The sequence below is a fragment of the Vipera ursinii genome (assembly GCF_947247035.1).
Source record: "Vipera ursinii genome assembly, chromosome: 3".
Lineage (NCBI taxonomy): Eukaryota > Metazoa > Chordata > Lepidosauria > Squamata > Viperidae > Vipera > Vipera ursinii.
This window is the reverse complement of record NC_139516.1, coordinates 40,336,667-40,358,266: the sequence shown is the minus strand read 5'-3', so window position 1 is coordinate 40,358,266 and position 21,600 is coordinate 40,336,667. Positions and strand designations below refer to the sequence as shown.

The window sequence follows — 21,600 nt, the reverse complement described above, 5'->3', positions numbered from 1 at the left end:
AAATTCTGCAATGTACAGTACCTAGGGATCAGTCAGGAAAAAAACTGACTATTAAGAGATCCTACTCTTTTGTGACAGCCAATAGTATAAATATTGTGGTGGTTACAATATTGGAATTGTGTGAACTAGGCTATAAAGCTTCTTTGCCTGATTTTAGGATGCATAATATTCTTTATTCATCTCATTTGTCATATGCTGAAACAATAACATTGGCCTACTGATTTTTTTTCTGAACTGAAATAATGTATGTGAATGCTTTGAATACTCAGGCAAAATGCTATCCAAATTACTGTTATTAATGGAGAAGATATAATCTGAAAGTAAGATTTACCACTAAGAATATTAGATAGCTTCTCATAGCACACTTCATGTTATTATATGCTTCCATACATACTATATGTTTCAATTCAATTAGTATAATACATAATCAATAAGGATAGGTGATCCAGTTAAAGGAACTTTTATAGTAAACTATCTCCTGAAATACACAAGAACAATTTCTTAATGAAAGTTCCCGAAGACATTTTTGTACATCAGAATTCAGACAGTTTAAAATTATATACATATTCCGAAAGAACTTCTACTAAATGATATAATAAATAAACTTAAAGTATGTCAGATATTACTTTAACAATGGATCAATTTTCCTCTCACTCCAAAGTTATCAAACTCTTGGTCCCAAATTGCAGAATGAAATATTATGTATACTAATTTAATCTCCTGAATGTAAAGCAGGATAAAAATTTAAGAGAAAAATAAATGAATATTACCTGGCTTCTTCAGCCTCCCGCTGAAGCTGTTTGGCCTTAGCTATGTCTCCAGCAGTTTGGGCAATGATGCTGTCAGGACATTGCAGCTTAGCAATCAAATTCTGAATCTCAGTGATTTTACTGAGAATTGTGCCAGTGTCAATTGGAAGATTAAGGGACAGGATGTAATTGCTTACTAGCTGAATTGTGGTAGCATCAACATCTGGATCTGAAAAAAATACAGCAAATAATCTAACCAAGATAAAGTGCATCTCAAATTCAGTCTATAAAATATTTGTGATATGCCTAGATCCACAGCATGGATATTTAAATACATGATAGATCGGGGTGTCAAACTCGCCACGTCACATGATGTGTCACGACGTATCGTGACTTTTTCTCCATTGCTGGAGCTGGGGTGGGCTTGGTTTCGGCATGACGCATCCAGCCCAGAGGCCGGCAGTTTGACACCCCTGTGATAGATCAACAAGCCTTTGCAGTGCCATAAAAGAGTTTTTAGGTTATAAAGAAAATTAGGCTTTTAACACAAGCCAAATAAAACAATTATTACAGGGAGTGCAGAATTATTAGGCAAATGAGTATTTTGACCACATCATCCTCTTTATGCATGTTGTCTTACTCCAAGCTGTATAGGCTCGAAAGCCTACTACCAATTAAGCATATTAGGTGATGTGCATCTCTGTAATGAGAAGGGGTGTGGTCTAATGACATCAACACCCTGTATCAGGTGTGCATAATTATTAGGCAACTTCCTTTCCTTTGGCAAAATGGGTCAAAAGAAGGACTTGACAGGCTCAGAAAAGTCAAAAATAGTGAGATATCTTGCAGAGGGATGCAGCACTCTTAAAATTGCAAAGCTTCTGAAGCGTGATCATCGAACAATCAAGCGTTTCATTCAAAATAGTCAACAGGGTCGCAAGAAGCGTGTGGAGAAACCAAGGCGCAAAATAACTGCCCATGAACTGAGAAAAGTCAAGCGTGCAGCTGCCAAGATGCCACTTGCCACCAGTTTGGCCATATTTCAGAGCTGCAACATCACTGGAGTGCCCAAAAGCACAAGGTGTGCAATACTCAGAGACATGGCCAAGGTAAGAAAGGCTGAAAGACGACCACCACTGAACAAGACACACAAGCTGAAACGTCAAGACTGGGCCAAGAAATATCTCAAGACTGATTTTTCTAAGGTTTTATGGACTGATGAAATGAGAGTGAGTCTTGATGGGCCAGATGGATGGGCCCGTGGCTGGATTGGTAAAGGGCAGAGAGCTCCAGTCCGACTCAGACGCCAGCAAGGTGGAGGTGGAGTACTGGTTTGGGCTGGTATCATCAAAGATGAGCTTGTGGGGCCTTTTCGGGTTGAGGATGGAGTCAAGCTCAACTCCCAGTCCTACTGCCAGTTTCTGGAAGACACCTTCTTCAAGCAGTGGTACAGGAAGAAGTCTGCATCCTTCAAGAAAAACATGATTTTCATGCAGGACAATGCTCCATCACACGCGTCCAAGTACTCCACAGCGTGGCTGGCAAGAAAGGGTATAAAAGAAGGAAATCTAATGACATGGCCTCCTTGTTCACCTGATCTGAACCCCACTGAGAACCTGTGGTCCATCATCAAATGTGAGATTTACAAGGAGGGAAAACAGTACACCTCTCTGAACAGTGTCTGGGAGGCTGTGGTTGCTGCTGCACGCAATGTTGATGGTGAACAGATCAAAACACTGACAGAATCCATGGATGGCAGGCTTTTGAGTGTCCTTGCAAAGAAAGGTGGCTATATTGGTCACTGATTTGTTTTTGTTATGTTTTTGAATGTCAGAAATGTATATTTGTGAATGTTGAGATGTTATATTGGTTTCACTGGTAAAAATAAATAATTGAAATGGGTATATATTTGTTTTTTGTTAAGTTGCCTAATAATTATGCACAGTAATAGTCACCTGCACACACAGATATCCCCCTAAAATAGCTATAACTAAAAACAAACTAAAAACTACTTCCAAAAATATTCAGCTTTGATATTAATGAGTTTTTTGGGTTCATTGAGAACATGGTTGTTGTTCAATAATAAAATTAATCCTCAAAAATACAACTTGCCTAATAATTCTGCACTCCCTGTATATCATGAGGAATAGTGAAGTTAGCAGCTATTCCAATTAAACAGAACAAATTTTGATAGCTAGACACAAATATTACAAAAACATGTCAAAATCCAAGTAACAAAGGGCTTCCAAAATCCAGTCAGCAGAATAGGCTGACCTCTTCTTCTTTGTAACAGTCCCTCAAATATTGGAATATTGCTCATCACTTTCTTGCCATTTTCTCCCATTAATGGATTAATCATTTCCTTGACCTTTTTTTTGTTTTTACATGTTGAAAGCAGCTTTTTTTTTACTTTTGTTGCAAGCCTTAGTTCATTTTGAGCCTTAGCTTTCTTGACTTCATCTTTGCAGGTTCAGGCTATTTGCTTATATTCTGCTTTATGTATGTGCCCCTCCTTCCACTTTTTATCATTGTCCCTTTTTATCTTTCAGTTTATCAAAGCATTCTTTCTGTAGCCATGCTGGTTTCTTTTTCTTTTTCATTGGAATTATGCCAGACTAGGCTTTTGATAATCTCACTTTTCAGTTTCCAAAGCTTCTTGGGTGGTTTTCCCCTTGAGGATTCTTATCCATGGAATCCTTCTCAAGCTCTCTCTAAATTTATTGAAATCAGCTCTCCAAATCCTCTATTACTATTGTCAGTGCTTTTTTTGTAAAAGAAAAAGGTGCCGGAACTCACACGTCATACAACGCTCCTTGCCTATCCTACAAGGTTCCATCCAAAAAAGGTGCCGGAACTCCGTTCTGAGCGTTCTATGAGAAAAAAAGCCCTGACTATTGTACTATACATCCTACATACCTTAGTTGACTGACTAGCAAAAAATTCAACTATTTCCTCTGGTTGGGTGGCCTTTAGTATACACCTATGGCAAAGCCATTCTTTTTTCCTTTTGTATTGACTCGAATGCATGCCAGATGGTTTTCATCATAGTTTTGCTATATTTCTGTAGATATATAATTATTTCTAATATATAGCACAAATCCACTTCCTCTTTTATTTGACCTGTTTCTTTTAAACAATTTAAATCTCTCTAGTTGTATATTCCATTCATGGGTTTTATCCCACCATTATCCCACTGTAATGGCAACAATATTATATCTGCCCTCATGTACTTGGATTTCTACTTCACCCTGTTTATTCCTTATATTTTGTGCACTGGTATTTCAGTCCTTTTTGACTGAGCCTGTGTTTGTTTTCTATATAACCTGTTTTGTGTCTGAGTTCCCCTTCATCCTTACCACCAGTTTGATTAGTGCACAAGGTATGGCACACACTATCAAAAGCTTGATATTTTTTTCTAACTGCAACCTTAATATTCTTAACCATATAAACATCTATGTTAGAAACACTGACAACCCTATTAGTTTTAAATTCCTGGGGACAGAAACATCCCACCAGGCTCAAGGTTGACTCAGCCTTCCATCCTTCCGAGGTGGGTAAAATGAGGACCCAGATTGTTGGGGGCAATAAGCTGACTTTGTAATAATGCCGCTTGGGGTGTGTGTGTGAAAGCCCTATCAAGCAGGCATATACATAGAATGAAGGCTACTGCTAAGCTTGTAAGCCACCCTGAGTCTTCGGAGAAGGGCGGGATATAAATGTAAAAAAAAAAAAAAACCTCCCTGTCCCCATCTGTCTCCTAAAGGTCATGGCAGATGCAGACAATCAAAAGACATCCCGGTGGTAGTCTCCAGCTCCAGAACCAAAAGGTCATTGAAAAGGGATAGGTGACTAAATGTTCAGAAAAAAAGCTGATTTGAGAAGGGGAAGAAAGAGGGCTGGCTCAGAAATATATTTAAGAGTCCAACTTGAAAGTAATAAAAAAGGCTATACACGAGCAAGCAGTGAAAAAAAAGGTGCAAGTCACAATTGGAGCTGAATCAGTATGGGGGAAAGAGTTGGACAGTTCACTATGAGGAGCAGCTGAGAAACAATTGGGAGAGGAAGTCCCCCTTAGGGTTTGGCAGCAGGCAGATGAGAATACATTCTCTATTAACTGGAAGAGATTCTGCATGAAAGAACCCTGTGGGAAAGAAGCTATTGAATTTGGCTTCTGAGTAACAGCAGGTGCTACGAGAACGCTAAATTACATACAGCAAAGAGACTGACTAGTGACAAGGTATGGATTGCGAGAATGTTGGAACTTCTGATTTTACCTGTTAGGAAGTTGCGAACTTGGCGGATGGACTGCTGAGTGCGCTGGATTTCTGCCTCTATCTGTGTCCTGATGATGCTCATTTGATTTCTCAGGTTTTGGGCATTAGTCTGAATCTTGCTGGAAGTTATTTCAGCAGCTCTAATCTATTAATAGGCAAGGCAGATTCAGTTTCTATATGGTATTTAATACAGCTCCTAAAAGCTTCAAGTTTTAACACTGTCCCAGGTGGGTTCACAAGCAGTAGTATTCATCCCTCTGGGTATTAATTACCCCCATTCTTTTCTAGTATTTCAGATAAAAGTTTCTGGTTGAAAACAATGCATAGAAAAATTGCATATTCAAATAGAAAACAAATAGAATATTTTTAAGCACTTGTTATGTTCTTCATAATGCATGCAATTTTCCTGACTTGTTCTTCTTGCTTCTTATATTTTTCTGCTATTATTTTAAAAGCAATAAAAATAACATATAAAAAGTAGCTTTAAAACTTTAAAAGACTTTAAAGGTAGATAGTCCTTGACTTATGGCCCCTGCTGGGATCAGAACTTCCATTGCTAAGCAAGGTGATTTTTTAAGTGAGTCACACCGGGTTTTATGATCTATTTTTTGCCACAGGTGTTAAGTGAATTACTGCAGCTGTCAAATGACAGATGTGGTCGTAAAGCAAATCCAGCTTTCCCCATTGGCTTTGTTTTTGAAAACCGGCTGGACAAGATCACAAATGACAATCACAAATGACCCCAAGGACACCACAAGCTTTGTAATGACATGCTCGTGGCCAGGTGCCTGAATTTATGGGACTGTGGAGATGATGCAATGGTTGTCAAGTGTAAGAACCTACTGTAAGTCACTTTTCTCAGTGTTGTTGTAACTTTGAACAGTTGCTAAATGAACAGTTGTACTTTGAGACCTAAATGTATTCCTTTTCACAAGGACATAGGAAACATTGTCTAGCTAGGTTATTTCAACTGAAAAGTCACAAGAATAGAACTACAGTTTAAAATATATTTTTGCAAGTTGCATGTGCTGATAATCATTCACAAGCTCAGGGGGGGGGAAGCAACAACAAGAGCAAGAACAACAACAACAACAACAACACAAACATAAAGTGAAAATACCCAGACATTAATTTAATCAGGCCTATAAAAGAAGCTCATCCTTTGAAATAAAAATTCCATCCCTTCCCTTTTGCTTTCTCCATTCTAAATACATACCATTTGTTCAGTCCCCTGAAGTTGACTATTGAAATTGCGGAATTCCTGGGCGGTTTTCCTAGCACTTTGGATGGAACTCCCGGAAAGTGCAAGGATCCCTCGGCAGCTCAGACCTGAGCCACATTCATTTGCATTTTGATGAGGACACAGATACCCGATACATTCACTAGGAGTGCAAACTTCTGATCTCACAATGCTGCAAACCTAACAGAAAAAGTCACAGGATCAAAGAAGCTTTGCCAATTACAGTACAAATCTTTGTAATAAGATTCAGACAGCTTATTTTATTTGTTTCTTATGTGTAGTGTTTCTAACCTGCCTATCTTTAGATAGCTTCCAAATTTAACTTTGCCACTTTCAGGTAAAACCAGGGCTTTTTTTGTCATAGAACGCTCAGAACGGAGTTCCAGCACCTTTTTTGGATGGAACCTTGTAGGGTAGGCAAGGCGAGTTGTATGACATGTGTGAGTTCCGGCACCTTTTTCTTTTACAAAAAAAGCACTGGGTAAAACTATAATATAAACATCACATAAAGCAACTCTAAATTTCAAAATGTCAGATCCCAACTGGATCAGTCAATAGACTTATTTTGTTCTTCATTGTTTTTTACAGTTCAAGATGCATCCAGAGATGCATCCTTTTTGGCCAAGCTATGCAGGAGCCGATATTCAGAAATATGTTACTCTGATACAAGAAACAATGTATGATCACTATGTTTGCTAATAGCTAAAGTTACCCTCACAGGTAGCTATAATATAAATGAGCACTGTATCTTAAATAATTCCAATCTCATTGGCTGGTGTGGAAATAAGTTTGATTTCACCTGGAAATTTCATATATTTCAACATATTTTACACATAAAGATGGCAGTTCACTAATCCAAAATAAATACAGCTAGAATCAGTAAAGATATGCTCAAAGCCTGTTTGGTATAATGATTAAAGCATCAGGTCAGAAACTGGGAGACTGTGGATTGTGACTTTAGACCAATGACAGTTGGATGACCTTTGACTAGTCATACTAGTCTCTCAGCTCTAGGAAGGAAGCAATGGCAAACCACTTCTCAAAAATCTTGCCAAGAAAACTGCAGAGACTGCAGAAACCTCTCCAGATGATCATCAGGAGTCAAAACCTGGCTTGAAGGCACAAATATTTATGCTCAGTACCTGCCAAGGCCATGGCCACTAAGAGGTTCAATTCTGGCCTAAAGATGCTTCACAATCCATTCAGAATTGAATTGTTTCTGAGGACTATGTATGTAATTTACATTTCATCCTCTCCAGCAGAATCATGACAGGGGTTGGGAGGAACAAATAAAATCCCCTATTACTGCTCTCTGTTGAAGGAGTGTGACTAAACTGCAAATAAAATGTAGTCTTCCCATGATATTAAATGGCTTGAATGTTCTGCAAAACATTTTAAATGCATGATGGGATACAGAATCTAAGTAATGTTTATCTCCACGGATTACCAGTGGAGAACAAATTCAAAGCAATAAGGAGTCTTAGAGCAGATGATAAGAACATCAACGTGTTATTCTGATTCTTCATTCATAACCAGTATTTATGATGCAAGTTTGTATTTGTCCTAAAGGAAAATATAATATTGCCACATGGGTTTCATTGTATGTACATTCATATTCCTTTAATTACAAAGTCATATGTATCGGGTTTGTATATGTGAAGGAGAGGGAGAGGCAGAGAGGTAGAAAGAGGGAATCTGAAAATCTAAACCTGATTTCTACTGTTCCTGGGGTTCATATCCCTTATTTATTATGCTTTGGACCTTCCCCTGTATGTATAAAGTAATTACAGGTTGCATAGTTCTTGAGGAACAAGTGTCCTTGGAGAACAAAAACCTCTTTATTTTTTCAAAATACAGGCCATGGTTTAACTGTACAAATACTTCCACGGTGTCTGAGAAGAAAACAAAATCTAAACTAGCAATTCATGAATCTTTCTTTTTCTACACTAGCACTCCTTCTATCCAATTCCAAAGAACCTTAACATCAATAACATCTATATCTACATATAAATATAGGTAAATACGTTTAAACAAAATCTATAATTCAGCCTCAGTTTTTTTCATTTATACAAATAGGTCTGCTCTAGAGCAATAGTTTTACCTTATTAATTACTGGAGTCAAGTTGGGTGTGACAGCCATTTTATTCTGCAGTACTTCAAATCCTGAATCAGGGTCTATAAGACCACTTTCAAGCCCCTCAGCATTTCTCCTGTTTTCCAGAGACTGAGCAAGCAGTCCAGAAGAACCAGCTATGCGTATACTAGCATTGGAGGATGTGAGATGTGCAGAACTGATAGTCTTGAATGCCCCTGTGGGAATAAAGAGGAATGTAGTGTGAATTGATAGTTAATTTTTTTCTTCAAACCTTTGAGTACGGAATTTTACTATTAAAAGTCACATTACAGAATAAAGGAAGCAAACAGCTTCATACACCTGAATTGACCAGTTACCTAATTGAATAATCTTGCTCTTGACAAGTATTCTAAAGAAGAATTACCACCCATCTTTTCAACAGCAGAGCTATAAAAATCCAAGAGGATATTTTCTTCATTATATCTTCTCCAAGCCAAAGAAAATGTTAGCAGTCTTCACAAAAAGAAACAGAAACAGAAGCACAGCCCCAAGTCCTTTTTAGAACAGAACTATACAAACTTTGAAATATTGATTACCTAGATGAAAACAAGGGCTTGTCCCTCACATGATAGCCAAGCAAATACTTCTCCCATAAACTAGAGAGAGAGATTTAACAGGAATTAGCCTTCTGAATTTAGGATTGTTTTTTCCTCTTCTAAAATGTAAGACAAGATAACTGTAAAAGTATTCATTCAACAACTTCTGAAGGGTAAAATCTCCGGAAAACTGAAATGCTTTACAAGAACAAAGTTCTTCCTGATTGGTAAATCCCCCTTCCTCTTTGTTTGGTTCTGATTGACGAGGACTCAGAGTGATTTAACAATGAACGAGTTTATTGAATACACAAAGTCAACTGTCAACTGTCAAATGTTGCAACCCTTTTATAGAGAAAGCGTTTGAACTGTAACCAATCAGTGGAGTCTCTTTTCCCGCTCCTAGGTTGTGGCGTCCAATGATTGCACCTTAATTTCCCGCTCTGAACCTTGCTAAGCTGCAATGTGTTTGCAATCACTTACTTGCCTTGTTAATAACTATTTACATACACAACACCCCTTACCCCCCAGTTGATGTTATTTCTTTACAAAATCCTTTAGGTATTTTGGTGGCCTATGTATTCTAGCAGGGTATCTGTTACTTTGGCTGCTAGGGACCCCTCTTCCTGGTTGACTGCTTGGCTGCTTGTCACTGCTGAGCCCGGGCTCTGGGTTACTGGCTTCAGATGTGCTGTTTTGTGTATTAGTTTGAGTTTGTAATTCAGTGGTCACTGGCCTACTTCGCAGGGGTATTTCCCATTCAATTTGACTGAAATGTTGTTGTTGGGTAAGAGGGGATGAGTCGTTTTGCCCATCCTCTATGCCGCTCCCTGGCCTGTTGTTATCTGTACTGTTTCCCCCTACTATGCTTTGGTCCCCCTCAACTGGCACACAACCACTAGATCTTTTCCTCAGCTGGTCTATGTGTCTTTTACAGATCCTGTTCCCTTCCCCCTCAATAGTGTACGACAGGGGCCCTAAGATTTCAGTCACCACCCCTGGAATCCATTTGTCCCCTTGGGCATAGTTTCTGGCCCAGATCAAATCCCCCACTTTAAATGTCCTGTTAGGAATGTCCAATTCAATGTTTGTTTGCAGTCTGTCAGGGTGCAATCTGTCCAACTTGGTGGATAGTCTCCTGCCCCACCTCATTTCAGCTGGACTTTTCCCTGTAGCAGAACATGGGGTCGTGTGCTGAGCCAACAAGAACTCTGCCAGTCTCTGATGCCAGTCGCCTCGAATAATTCTTTTTAAAGCGTCCTTTGTGGTCCTCACATTTCTTTCAGCCAATCCGTTGGTGGAGGGGTGGAAGGGTGCTGAAGTCTTGTGCTTAATCGAGTTGGCCTTGAGGAAATCCTGAAATTCAATAGATGTGAATTGTGGCCCATTATCAGACACAATTAAATCCGGCAACCCGTGAGTGGCAAAGAGGCCCCTTAATGCCTGTATTGTTCTGCCCGCAGTTACTGAACTGACCGGTACTACCTCTAGCCATCTAGAGTAGCTGTCAACCACTACTAGGAACGTTAACCCTTGGAAGGGTCCAGCAAAGTCAATATGAATCCTGGACCACGGATTCCTAGCTTGTTCCCATTTAAGTGTGCGGATATGATGTTGTTCAGGCCTGGAACGCTGGCACAAATGGCAATTGGCAACGCATTCCTCAATGTCGTTGTCCAGTCCTGGCCACCACAAGTGACTCCTAGCCAACGCCTTCATCCTTACTATTCCAGGATGTCCCTCATGCAATTCTAGTAGAATAGCTGATTTGTGGATTCCTGGAATAACTACACGAGTTCCCCAGAGTAAGCATCCCAAATGAACTGACAGTTCATCTTTCCTTCTGAAATATGGACTGTATATTTCGTCCGGTTTGGCGTTAGGCCAACCACCCATGACCCAGGCCATTACTCTCCTTAAGGTGAGGTCCTTATTGGTTGCCTCAGCAATGTCTTTTGCAGTTAATGGCAAATCAGGAATGTCCTGTAGGGACATTATTTGTCCCACTGGGGCAGGGTCCTCCTCTGTTGTGCTTAGGGGCAATCTGCTAAGAGCGTCTGCATGACCCATGTCCTTACCTGGTCTGTATTGGAGGGAAAAAGAGTATGCTGAGAGGAAAATGGACCACCTCAGCATCCTGGGTGACATAATCTGAGGAGTCTGTTTATCTGTGGTAAACAGTCCCAGCAAGGGTTTGTGGTCTGTCAGTATAGTAAAGTTCCTACCATACAGGTAGTCGTGGAACTTCTTAACTCTTGCCACAATAGCTAATGCCTCCCTGTCTATTTGCGCATAGTTCCGCTCTGCCTTGGTTAGTGTGCGGGAGTAGTATGCAATGGGTCTTTGTATTCCCTGGTTGTCTAAGTGGCTGATCACAGCCCCTACGCCATATGGCGAAGCATCGCACGCCAGGTAGATTGGTTTGTCTTCTATAAAGTGGGTCACGGTTGAATTACTGGAAAGGATGTCTTTTAGAGTTTGGAAACTCACTTTGTGCTTGTTCTGCCATTGCCAAGGGGTCTTCTTATCTAAGAGTCTGTGTAAGGGTTCTGCAATGGCAGCCTTGTGCGGCACAAACGTGTGGTAAAAATTTACCAAGCCAAGGAAGGCCTGTAGTTCTGCCTTGTTCCTTGGTTCTGGGGCCCCTTTGATTGCTTTAATTTTTTCAGGGGTCGGGTGGACTCCACTTTTGTCAATCCTGAACCCCAAAAAATCAGTGGATTTAACCCCTATACTACATTTTTCCTTCTTTAGTTTCAATCCAGCCTTCCTAAATCTACCCAGTACCTGTTCCAGCCGCTCTACTAACATTCCTTCATCCTTTCCAGCTATTAGGACATCATCAAAGTAAGGGCATACTCCAGGTATGCCCTTTAAGGTCCTCTCCATCACTTCTTGGAAGATGCCTGGAGCTGCTGCAATTCCAAATTGCAGTCTGTGGACTCGGAACGCCCCCTTGTGGGTAACGATCGTCTGTGCCTCTGCAGCCTCTTTAGAAACAGTCAACTGTAAGTACGCATGCGCCAAGTCTAACTTGGCGAAAATGGCGGCGTCCTGGATCGTGGCGAGGACCTGCTTCACCGTCGGGACCGGGTAAACATGCTTTTTCATTCCAATGTTGAGGGTGGCTTTGTAGTCAGCGCAGATTCTCACATCCCCGTTGGGTTTGAGGGGTGTGACAATCGGCGTTTCCCACAAACCGCCCTCAACAGGTTCTAATACTCCTTGGCCTACAAGCCGGTCGAGCTCGGCCTCGATTTTTTCCTTTAAGGCAAAAGGTACCCTTCGGGCCTTAAGCCTGATTGGTTTTACTGAGGGGTCTAGGTTGAAGTTAATGGGGGGCCCCTTATACTTGCCCAGAGATCCGTCGAATACGTCTGCAAATTCATTGCAGACGGATTCGAGGGTCTTATTTTTAATCACTGAATTTATTCCCCCGATCCAAATTCCCAGGGCCGGGAACCAATTAAGTCCGATTAAGCTAGTCCTGTTTCCCTCTGTAACTATTAGTTCTAAGACCCCCTTAAACCCCTTAAATTTTACACTAAGGCTGGTCTTTCCTTTTATTTTTATTGGACTTTTTTGAAAGTCCGTTAATTGAATATTTGTTAGACTAAGTGGAATTCTTTTCCCACTTATTTGTTCAATTCTCTCAAGGGTTTCAGTGGAAATTATCGACACTGAAGCCCCTGAGTCAATTTCCATTCTGCAAGGGACCCCTTGCAGAAGGACTGTGATTTTTAATTTTCCGTCCGGGAAATTGTGACCATTTCCCAGCCTTCTCCGATTGATTCGCGCCACCTCCCCTAAATTTGGAAATTTAACCCGGGTTTTTGGGGTCTCCTTGCCACTAGCATTAGGGGTTACCTTACCCTCAGACCACACATCGACTTCGTTCAGACGGTTGTCGCGAGCGCGGTTTCTGCAGATGGCCTGGATGTGGCCGGTCTTGCCACATGCCCTGCACTTGGCGGTACGGAATCGGCAGGAGGCACGGGGATGGTTGCCGCCGCAGCTGCCACATCGGCTCTGGCTATCGTTGTCGCGCGGTCTGGATGCGGTGTCCCGCCACGGTCGTTGTGCCCCGGTCGGTTGTCTATGCGGAGTTGCGGGTTGTTGACGGCGGCCAGATTCGGGCCCCTCGCTTCTGGGTTGTCTTGGTGCCAACTTTCCAAACCGCCTGGAGACTTCGGCGATCTCTTCCTCCCACTGCTGGTCCACCTCCCCGCAGTCCACATAGCCCTCTTGGTTGATCTTGGGCGCTGCTGCCATGCTACTGCGGGGGGGGTCGCGATACCCGGTTGACTCGTAAGTTAGAAGTTCGTCAATCACCTCCTGTAAATCGCCGGTGGGTTTGGCGATTATTCTGTTTTGTAGCTGCTCATCTCGTAAGCCCAGTACTACTCGGTCCCGAATTCTAATTTCTAAATTATCGTATTTACATCGTACTGCGGCTTCCCTGACGGCAGCGACAAACTTTTGTATGGACTCTCCCGGTCTCTGGTTCCTCTTCTCAAAGATGCGCCGCCAGAAGAGCTCGGATCTCCTGGGAGTAAAGTGGACCTTAAGTTTGGCTAGGAGGTCAGCGTAGGGCACGCTTGAGACCGGTTGCGGTTGACACAGTCCGACAGCGATTCGGTAAACCGGTGTGCCACAAATCGTTAGTAAGGCTGCCGCTTTTTTACGGTCGTCTGTGATTCCGTTCACTAACAGGAACCCTTCCACTTGACCGATGTATTCTTCCCAATCCTCGGGGAAGTTTGGGTCGAATTCCTTCAAAGACCCTATCTGCGCCATTCGGAGAATTTTTTTATTTCACCGCGGCCGCCGGTTGACTGTGACTCGTTTTCGAATTTGCCGCCTTTGCGCAACAATTCGCCGATTCTCTGGTCTTCTGTCAATCCCACCCTCGTCGCCAATTGTTTGGTTCTGATTGACGAGGACTCAGAGTGATTTAACAATGAACGAGTTTATTGAATACACAAAGTCAACTGTCAACTGTCAAATGTTGCAACCCTTTTATAGAGAAAGCGTTTGAACTGTAACCAATCAGTGGAGTCTCTTTTCCCGCTCCTAGGTTGTGGCGTCCAATGATTGCACCTTAATTTCCCGCTCTGAACCTTGCTAAGCTGCAATGTGTTTGCAATCACTTACTTGCCTTGTTAATAACTATTTACATACACAACACTCTTTATCCCTTCCATCTATGCTAAGAAAACAAGCTCCAACTGCTTTCCTTTCCATGACTGGCTCTTTGAAGACATGTAGTTTGCATGGATAAACCTTATGTATCAATCCCATTCACATTTAAGCCCTTCCTATGTGATGCATCCACTGGTGGATCAGTAAAAAAGAAAGAAAGAATGCACTACCTTTTTATCAGTTTGAAAATGAATAGTGCTCTATAACTGCTAGGACACCAGTTGTGCATCTTCCTACCAACTACAGAGTAAATATTAAGTTGTGATAAACTCAGCCCAGAGTGGAAAGGGCCTGATATCTAGAAAACGATTCCTTAAGCCAGATTCATTGCTGGTTGTTTATGAACATGTGTCAAGCAGCTTAAGACTGCTGAGCAGAAACAACAGTAGTAGAAACAAAAACTCAAAATAAATTTTCTTTATAATAAAGTTTTTCTATCGCTGTTGAGTCACAATATCAGAATATCCATAAAAAGGCATGTATGATAGCACTGTTTTTCTCATCCCACAAACACTGCAGGGAAAACCATAGCAACAAGGCATATAGAATTCAAATGAATTATTTCTACTTCCCTAGTATCATACAGTGTGTTCATGTGTGATCCTAAAGGCACCTCTGAGCTTCTGTCATGTCATAAGTGAATTCAAATGTGCATTTAAGCCAGCAGGATTCTGACTTTCAGATTACAGGGAGTGGAAGGGGATAAGCAAACTATGCTGTTTCATACGTTAGTTTTCTTTAAAGTATTCTAGGGTCTAGCCAGCAGTTTTCAAAAAAAGTGAAGATGGCACAATTAACATAGCATAAGTATCCACTACTATATGTTTCTTGAGGGCAGGGAAACACAATATTGTTGTCTACCCACCACCAGCTTACTGGGAAGGCAACCTCCATATGTCATTGATTTCAATGCATCAAAAGTAGTTTCTTCAACTTATGCTGGGTTAAGTGATGCTGTGAAGTTCACTTGTGCTTTATATTATGATAGATAAATGCCTCCACTTCAATTGACAGCTGTGAATTGTGGCTGGAATTTCCTATTGCCTACCATTACTAGTTGCTGCCTTCTATTGCCATTGTGCTTCCAGACTAGGGAAATTCTGCATCTTCCTTCTTTAACCAGTTCACAGGTAGGCAATAAAAGGTTTAGCTTTTTTTAGCTGTAAGTTATTAATTCTTAGGCCTTTAATTGTTGAGATTTACTTTCACTGCAGAAAAAAAACAGGTAACTTGTGATATTTTAATACTGGAATACTAATTTCTGAGACTTCTCACACTCTTTCTGGCAAGCCAACAACAATCTGAAGGGAGACATTCTTAACTAGATGTCCTCTGCATTTGCAATAGGAAAGATAGCTAACAAGATAGCTAAGTCACTGGCAGTTGAAACTTGAGGGTTATACCTGAGAGATCTATGCTGCGGCTGGCTTCAAACTGGGCCTTCTTATTTTGATATTGTTCAGTGATTAGATGCAAGCTTTTATCAAGAGCATTCATTTCTATGGACAGGGAAGAAACTTCATCCTCAAAAAGTATTTCAGAACTTAAATCTTCAATGGTCTGCCTGGAATTAATAAAAGATATATAATATTTATATACACATTTTTCTGTATTAGTACCTTTCCCTTCTGATTGCAAATATTAGGACAATCTTATCACAGCAAAGACAGCACTATCTTTCTGAAAGTCATGTAAAATACCATTTATGAGGACAGGATATCATGTAACATCTTTATCCCTCTGCTCTGGGGGCTTAAGGGAAGGTGGAGTGAATATACTACTCTGATAGCCTAGAACAGGCATGTCAAACTGCTGGCCCACAGGCCAGATGCGTCACTCTGAAACTGCGCCCACCCCATTGCCGGCAATGGCAAAAAAGTCACGATACATCGCGCGACATCACATGACGTCGCAAGTTTGACATGCTTGGCCTAGAATAACAGGGACAAATAAAAAGAATCATTTTGTCATAGAATCTGTAGCTGAAACTCATTCCCACAAGCTAGAGTAAGAGATATCAATTCAGGTAGCAGGAGTAGATAAATCCAGAAAGGATATGACTATCATTGTTTATCAGTCATAATAGTCATATATTATCTCTAATGCCAAAGGCAGTTGCTAAGCAACATGAGGAGGGACCTATTACACATTCTTGGAATTCTTGATTGTTCTGCCAGATTAGATAGAACATATCTTTCTTGTATTAAAACTGGGGAAAGATGAAAACATAAGAAATAACAAAACTGCTGTTCAAAAGCTTTTCCATGTAAATAGACAAAGGCTGAAGTTGACAGAAAATAAAGAAGCATTTTGTTCAGACTTAGGCTCATTTAGAGAGAGACTTAGGAAGCTCATTTATAAGCAAAGTGTTTTATAGTTCATAAACTCTGAAACAAATGAGTGTATGTGATTTGTATTTTCATTTTTCATCTGAGGACCACAACACAATTTCCCTAATCATAACATAGACAGTGCTTGTGGATCTGAGTTTGAATGAAGTCAAGTAAACTCCTTTTAGCAACCAAATGTTGAAAAATTATTTTCTGTATATTTGGGAGGGGGGGGCACTCCTTTGTTGCTGGTAAATGTAAAGAAAAAGCAAGCTTACCTTATTGTAGCAATGGTATTGGCCACCTGTTCCAGTTCCTGCTCAGTAATAAGGGGATTGTCCAACATCTGTTGAATGTGCTGATTTTTTCTTTCCACTTCTAAAAGGCGGCTATTGAAGCCAGAGGTTATTGTCCCTATTTGCAAGTGCTGTGTTGAATTTTTCAAGGCGACCTGACGTAAGCCAAACCTTTGAATGTCATCATCATAGGCTTGGAAACAAGGATGGCATGCCTCACAGTGGTGATAGCTGCCACAGTAGCCCCGTTGGCACTGATTACACTGGGGTCCTGTGAACCCAGAGCGGCAAAGGCAGCTGCCAGTCATTTTGTTACAGCCCATTACCTCTGTGCCTTGGAAATTGCAGTCACAAGCTATAAAGAGCAAAAAAACCAACAACACTTAGAGGTTTGTACTCCTATACTGCCTTCAACCTTCAGTAGATTCATCATCATGATCATCATCACCATCTAGGCTGGCCAGGTCATTTAATATCTGAAAGCATTTTGTGGAAGCAACCTGAGAGCGAGCTAGTCACAAAAACATACTTTTGTCAGGAGGCAAACAGGAGGCAAAGTGATGATGTTATTATCTTAGAGAGCCATGGAAATATTCAGCCAAGCAAATATTCAGAAACATAAACAAAAGTGGGGGGAAGCATTCTTTAAGCTTTGGAAAGAGAAATATTGTTGAGAAGAGACTCAGGTTATTCCTTCCTAACTCCCTAGGATATATGAGGGAGGGAAGGAAGACCACAATCACTTGCCAGATTTTGTTGCTATAGCATATCTTAATAAAATAGAATTCTAATCGGTTTCTAGTCTACTTTACTGGGATATATCTACCAACCCTGCAGATCCAACATGGCTCATTTTTTTATTTTCATTTTTTGCAAAGAGTACTTTTTGAACACTGTGCAAAATGTTTAAACTGAACCCTCATTTCCCTCCCCCCTCAGAATGGCTAGGGGGCCCATGTGAAGCAAGAAACATTACTAGAAATTAAAATGACACTGGAGGGAAGTATCATATAATACACTTATTTACAGTATTACATTACTTTAATTAAAGATGTAAGAAATTAAGGTGGGATAGAAAACTAGAACCCAATAAAGCAGGAGTGTCAAATTGCCGGCCTGTGGGCCAGATGCATCATAGTGAAACCATGCCCACCCCATTGCTGGCAATGGGAAAAAAAGTCACAACACATCGCAACACATCACATGATATTGCGAGCTTGACACCCCTGCAATAAAGGAAATAACTACAGGCACACTTCATACCTATAAGTATTATATTGTCTATTACAAAAATAGGGATTATGCAGAAAAAGGGACTATAGGCTAAAATGTATTATCTGTAAGATATGTAATGTATCCACATTTCTAAGTGTTAGATTAACATCACAGAGAAGGAAATCCTTCTAAACAGAAAGGAAGCAGAAGGCAAAAACCCTACTTGGGGGTTTGCACGTATGTATGTATGTATGTATGTATGTATGTATGTATGTATGTATGTATGTATTGGTTTTCAAGGTTGACCAACTTCAAAAAGAAAACCCTCTGGGCAGCCTACAGTTTAAAGAAACATGACTGACTGGATAAAAATATGTAATAACATTCCCCTATGATGTTTTTTAAGGGTGTTTTCTCATTTCACAGCTAAACTAGAACAGATAATTAATTATTGAATGTTTGCTAAATTTCCATCTATGGAATACTAAGAAAATAATGAAATAGGCTAAACAAGTAGGAGGAAGTCAAAAGGAAAGAAAATGGTTACAAATCTCTGTTAGGAATTAGAGAAGAAACATGTCATCAGAAACAATGCTGATGAGGAGGACAGATAGTTGGCAATGAACAACGCAGATGTTTCCAAGCATATATGTCCAACTTTCCATACCTCTACATCCAGTCCTAACATTTCCAAATGTGTGGTGTGGACATTCCTGGACTTCAAGAGTAGAGCATGTCAGTCCACCATAGCCTTCCCTGCATGGACATTGCCCTGTAAACTACAAAGAAAAACAGAAAGGTTACTGTGGAAAAGACACCAACACAAAGCTTTGCCCAATAATCTGGAGAACAGAACATGCCACAGGGAGCTTGGAGGGTAAAGCTCAAGCTGTGCTACAGAAGAAAGTAGGGTCTTCTGGGGGGTAAAGTCTTATTCCAAGCCTACTGTTGGATTTGGAACAAGAGGCATTTGCACCTGAATCCTTGCTTGGTTTTGAAGTTCAGCCATCACCACGATCTATGTCTTTCAGATTAACCCAGATTTTCTCAACCGGATATGGAAGTAGGATTGCTGCTTTAAGAATTAGCCGGAATCCTAAGAGTTACAATTCCACTACACTAGAAAAGCAGTAGAAGCAGTTTAAATGTTAAATAGCTCCTAAGCTTTAAATGACTCCCAGGTTCCATGTGCTTTGTACAAAGCCTATTTAGACACATTTTTTTCCAGCTAGGAAGTTTGGTAACATAATCTAAGTCAAAGCTGCCATCTGAGGTACAGAGCTGCAGATGGCACCAGCAGTTCTTCCATGTTTGTTCTCAAGGGGGGGGAAGGGGAGCAGAAGCAGTTTTGCTTGAATGCTCTAGGAAACTATCAAGCCTCTGAGGCTGGCAGACTCAGGAAATAAGAATCACTTTGAATTCTGGAATGGTCTTTATTCTCATAAGGCAACGTAACAGAATCTTGAAAGTCTGTCAAAGCAATTCTCCAGATCTGCTTACAATATATCTAGCATTCTTTGGCTCTTTCTCATATTTCCCCACTCTTCCATGTAATATCTTCCTCCTTTCTTTATGTTAGACATTCCATTGCCCTCTCTTAAACAATAAAAGTCTTAAAAAAGCATTGCCCCTTAATTTCCCCGAGCGTATAAACTATGATGTTTTTAGATGCCAGGCTTCTAGCTGGGCAGCTCTCCTATCTTCCACCCCTCAACAGAATGTCTGTGCTAAAGGAAAAAGAATGGGAGATGGCATGGAAAAACCTCACGGGAGCGCTCCTTTAACAATTTCTTCCTGTCAATTTTACACGGAGGAGACTGGAAGATTCAGCCTCATCTAAAAGCTTCTGCAGCAGAAGAACAAAAGTTTCTTCCTCTCAGCAACAGAGAGCCCAGCTTATGGAGCCGGGAATTGCGATGGCTTCATGTTTCCCTCTGCCTTCCCACTCTCACAAATTGAAAGCAGTTGCTCTCTTTTTTTTCTTTGCAGTTGATACCTGGTTGCACTGAAGGCTGAGTGAATTCTGAGGGTGGCAGTTGCAAGGCCAGCAGCCCTCCCCGCTTGCAATTTTCCAGTGATTCACAGCACACTCATCACACTTCTCACCCACCACATTAGGAAGGCAGAAACAGCGTCCCGTTTCATCATCACAGGGCATATTTCTGCGACTGCCCAGGATGTTGCAGGCACACTCTGAAAAACAAAACAGAGCCAGCCGTCGCCTTGTCAGAACTGCTGGAAGGAAGAGGAGGAAGTATCGAGGCTTTTTGTAACACAAAACAGTATCAGACTGAAGAGACACAATTCTAGAGAACACTAGTCAAAGGTGACAAAAGAGCCAGTTTTTCAGGCTGCCTCAGGGGTAGGCAACCTTGGCTCTTTTATGACTCGAGGACTTCAACTCCCAGCATAGTTGGCTCAGGAATTCTGGGAATTGAAGTCCACAAGTCATAAAAGAGCCAAGGTTGCCTACCCCTCTTGCTCCAAGCACTGAATTTGTAAAATTCATTGCCACACCGTAGTTCTTACTAGGAGTTTAGATGACTTTTGGAAAGGGATTTAGAACAGTTTCATGGAGGAATGAAACGCTGTTTAGTTCTTCTGGGAAATAAATATGGAACATTAAATCCAGGGACCCCATTTCCCCAGTTACACTATTTCTTACTTTAGCCTTCCTATAAAATATGGAGTTGAGCAGAAGAAACTAACCAGGATATTTACATCTACTTCTAGAGTTTCAATCTGCACTGCAGACTGAAACCGACCATTATGAAACACAAATACTGAAATCTCCAGTCCAGGAATTATAAATTTTGGAGTATAGTTTCAAACTGAGAGCAGGAAGGATGTTTGTGTGCATGCTCTACTAACCAGTTACTTATTAAAACTGAAACATGGTGTAAATTCGAGTTTTTTTTCCTTTTCCTTAGATGAATAAGGAAGACAGGCTTTTAGGAGGAAAAAATTGCTGGGATTTGATGTTATTGTTTTGCAGTTACTGCCATCTCTTGGGGAGTAACTGAAGGATGGCATTATTGCTCATATATGGCTACCGCAGTTCAGATCAAAACATTTGCACAAGAGATTGACGCTGCTGAATTAGAGTCGTTCTAAAATTTACATGTAAGAAGTGACGTTAGTTTAGCAAGCTGAGGCTCATCTTAAAACACATACCCAAGTTTTCACTATAGAGACCTGGCCAAAAAAACATCTGGATCTGCACATATGAATGCAAGTAGAATTGACAATTTTGAAATTTTAAAAGACAAAAACCACTTTGAGCCTAGATTTAATGTCTATCACAAATCTAAGATGGTGAAGCTATGGCCTGATTCACACATTTCTTCATGAGTTATTTATTAAATAAGTTGTAATTGTCTGAGTTTATATAGCATAGAAAGCTGCAAACTATTATTTACAAAAGTCTATGGAAATTCTCAATCATACAGGTCATGTCTGTCCCAAAGGTGCTTTTCAAAAGGCAACTGGACTTTCTTGGTTTTTTTCCCTTGAAAACATTTTGCTTCTAATCCAAGGAGCTTCAGTCAAAACTGAAGAAGCTTCTTGGATGAGAAGCTAAATGTTTTCAAGGAAAAAAACCAAGAAAATCCAGCTGCCATTTGAAAA

At 40.7% G+C, this 21,600-nt stretch overlaps 1 protein-coding gene across 1 annotated transcript in view; it reads right to left on the bottom strand.

Moving 5' to 3' along the window:
* Positions 1–21,600, bottom strand: part of LAMB3 (laminin subunit beta 3) — a gene marked incomplete at its 3' end in the record, with an annotated part of 70,467 nt that overhangs the window by 6,030 nt on the left and 42,837 nt on the right. Inside the window, exons 12-19 of the mRNA XM_083358133.1 lie at positions 19,970–20,166; positions 18,641–18,752; positions 16,741–17,113; positions 15,536–15,696; positions 8,365–8,573; positions 6,240–6,443; positions 5,024–5,168; positions 771–978 (exon numbers count right to left, since the gene is read on the bottom strand). Coding sequence (XP_083214259.1) covers positions 771–978; positions 5,024–5,168; positions 6,240–6,443; positions 8,365–8,573; positions 15,536–15,696; positions 16,741–17,113; positions 18,641–18,752; positions 19,970–20,166 — 1,609 coding nt within the window. The remainder of the gene's footprint in view (positions 1–770; positions 979–5,023; positions 5,169–6,239; positions 6,444–8,364; positions 8,574–15,535; positions 15,697–16,740; positions 17,114–18,640; positions 18,753–19,969; positions 20,167–21,600) is intronic.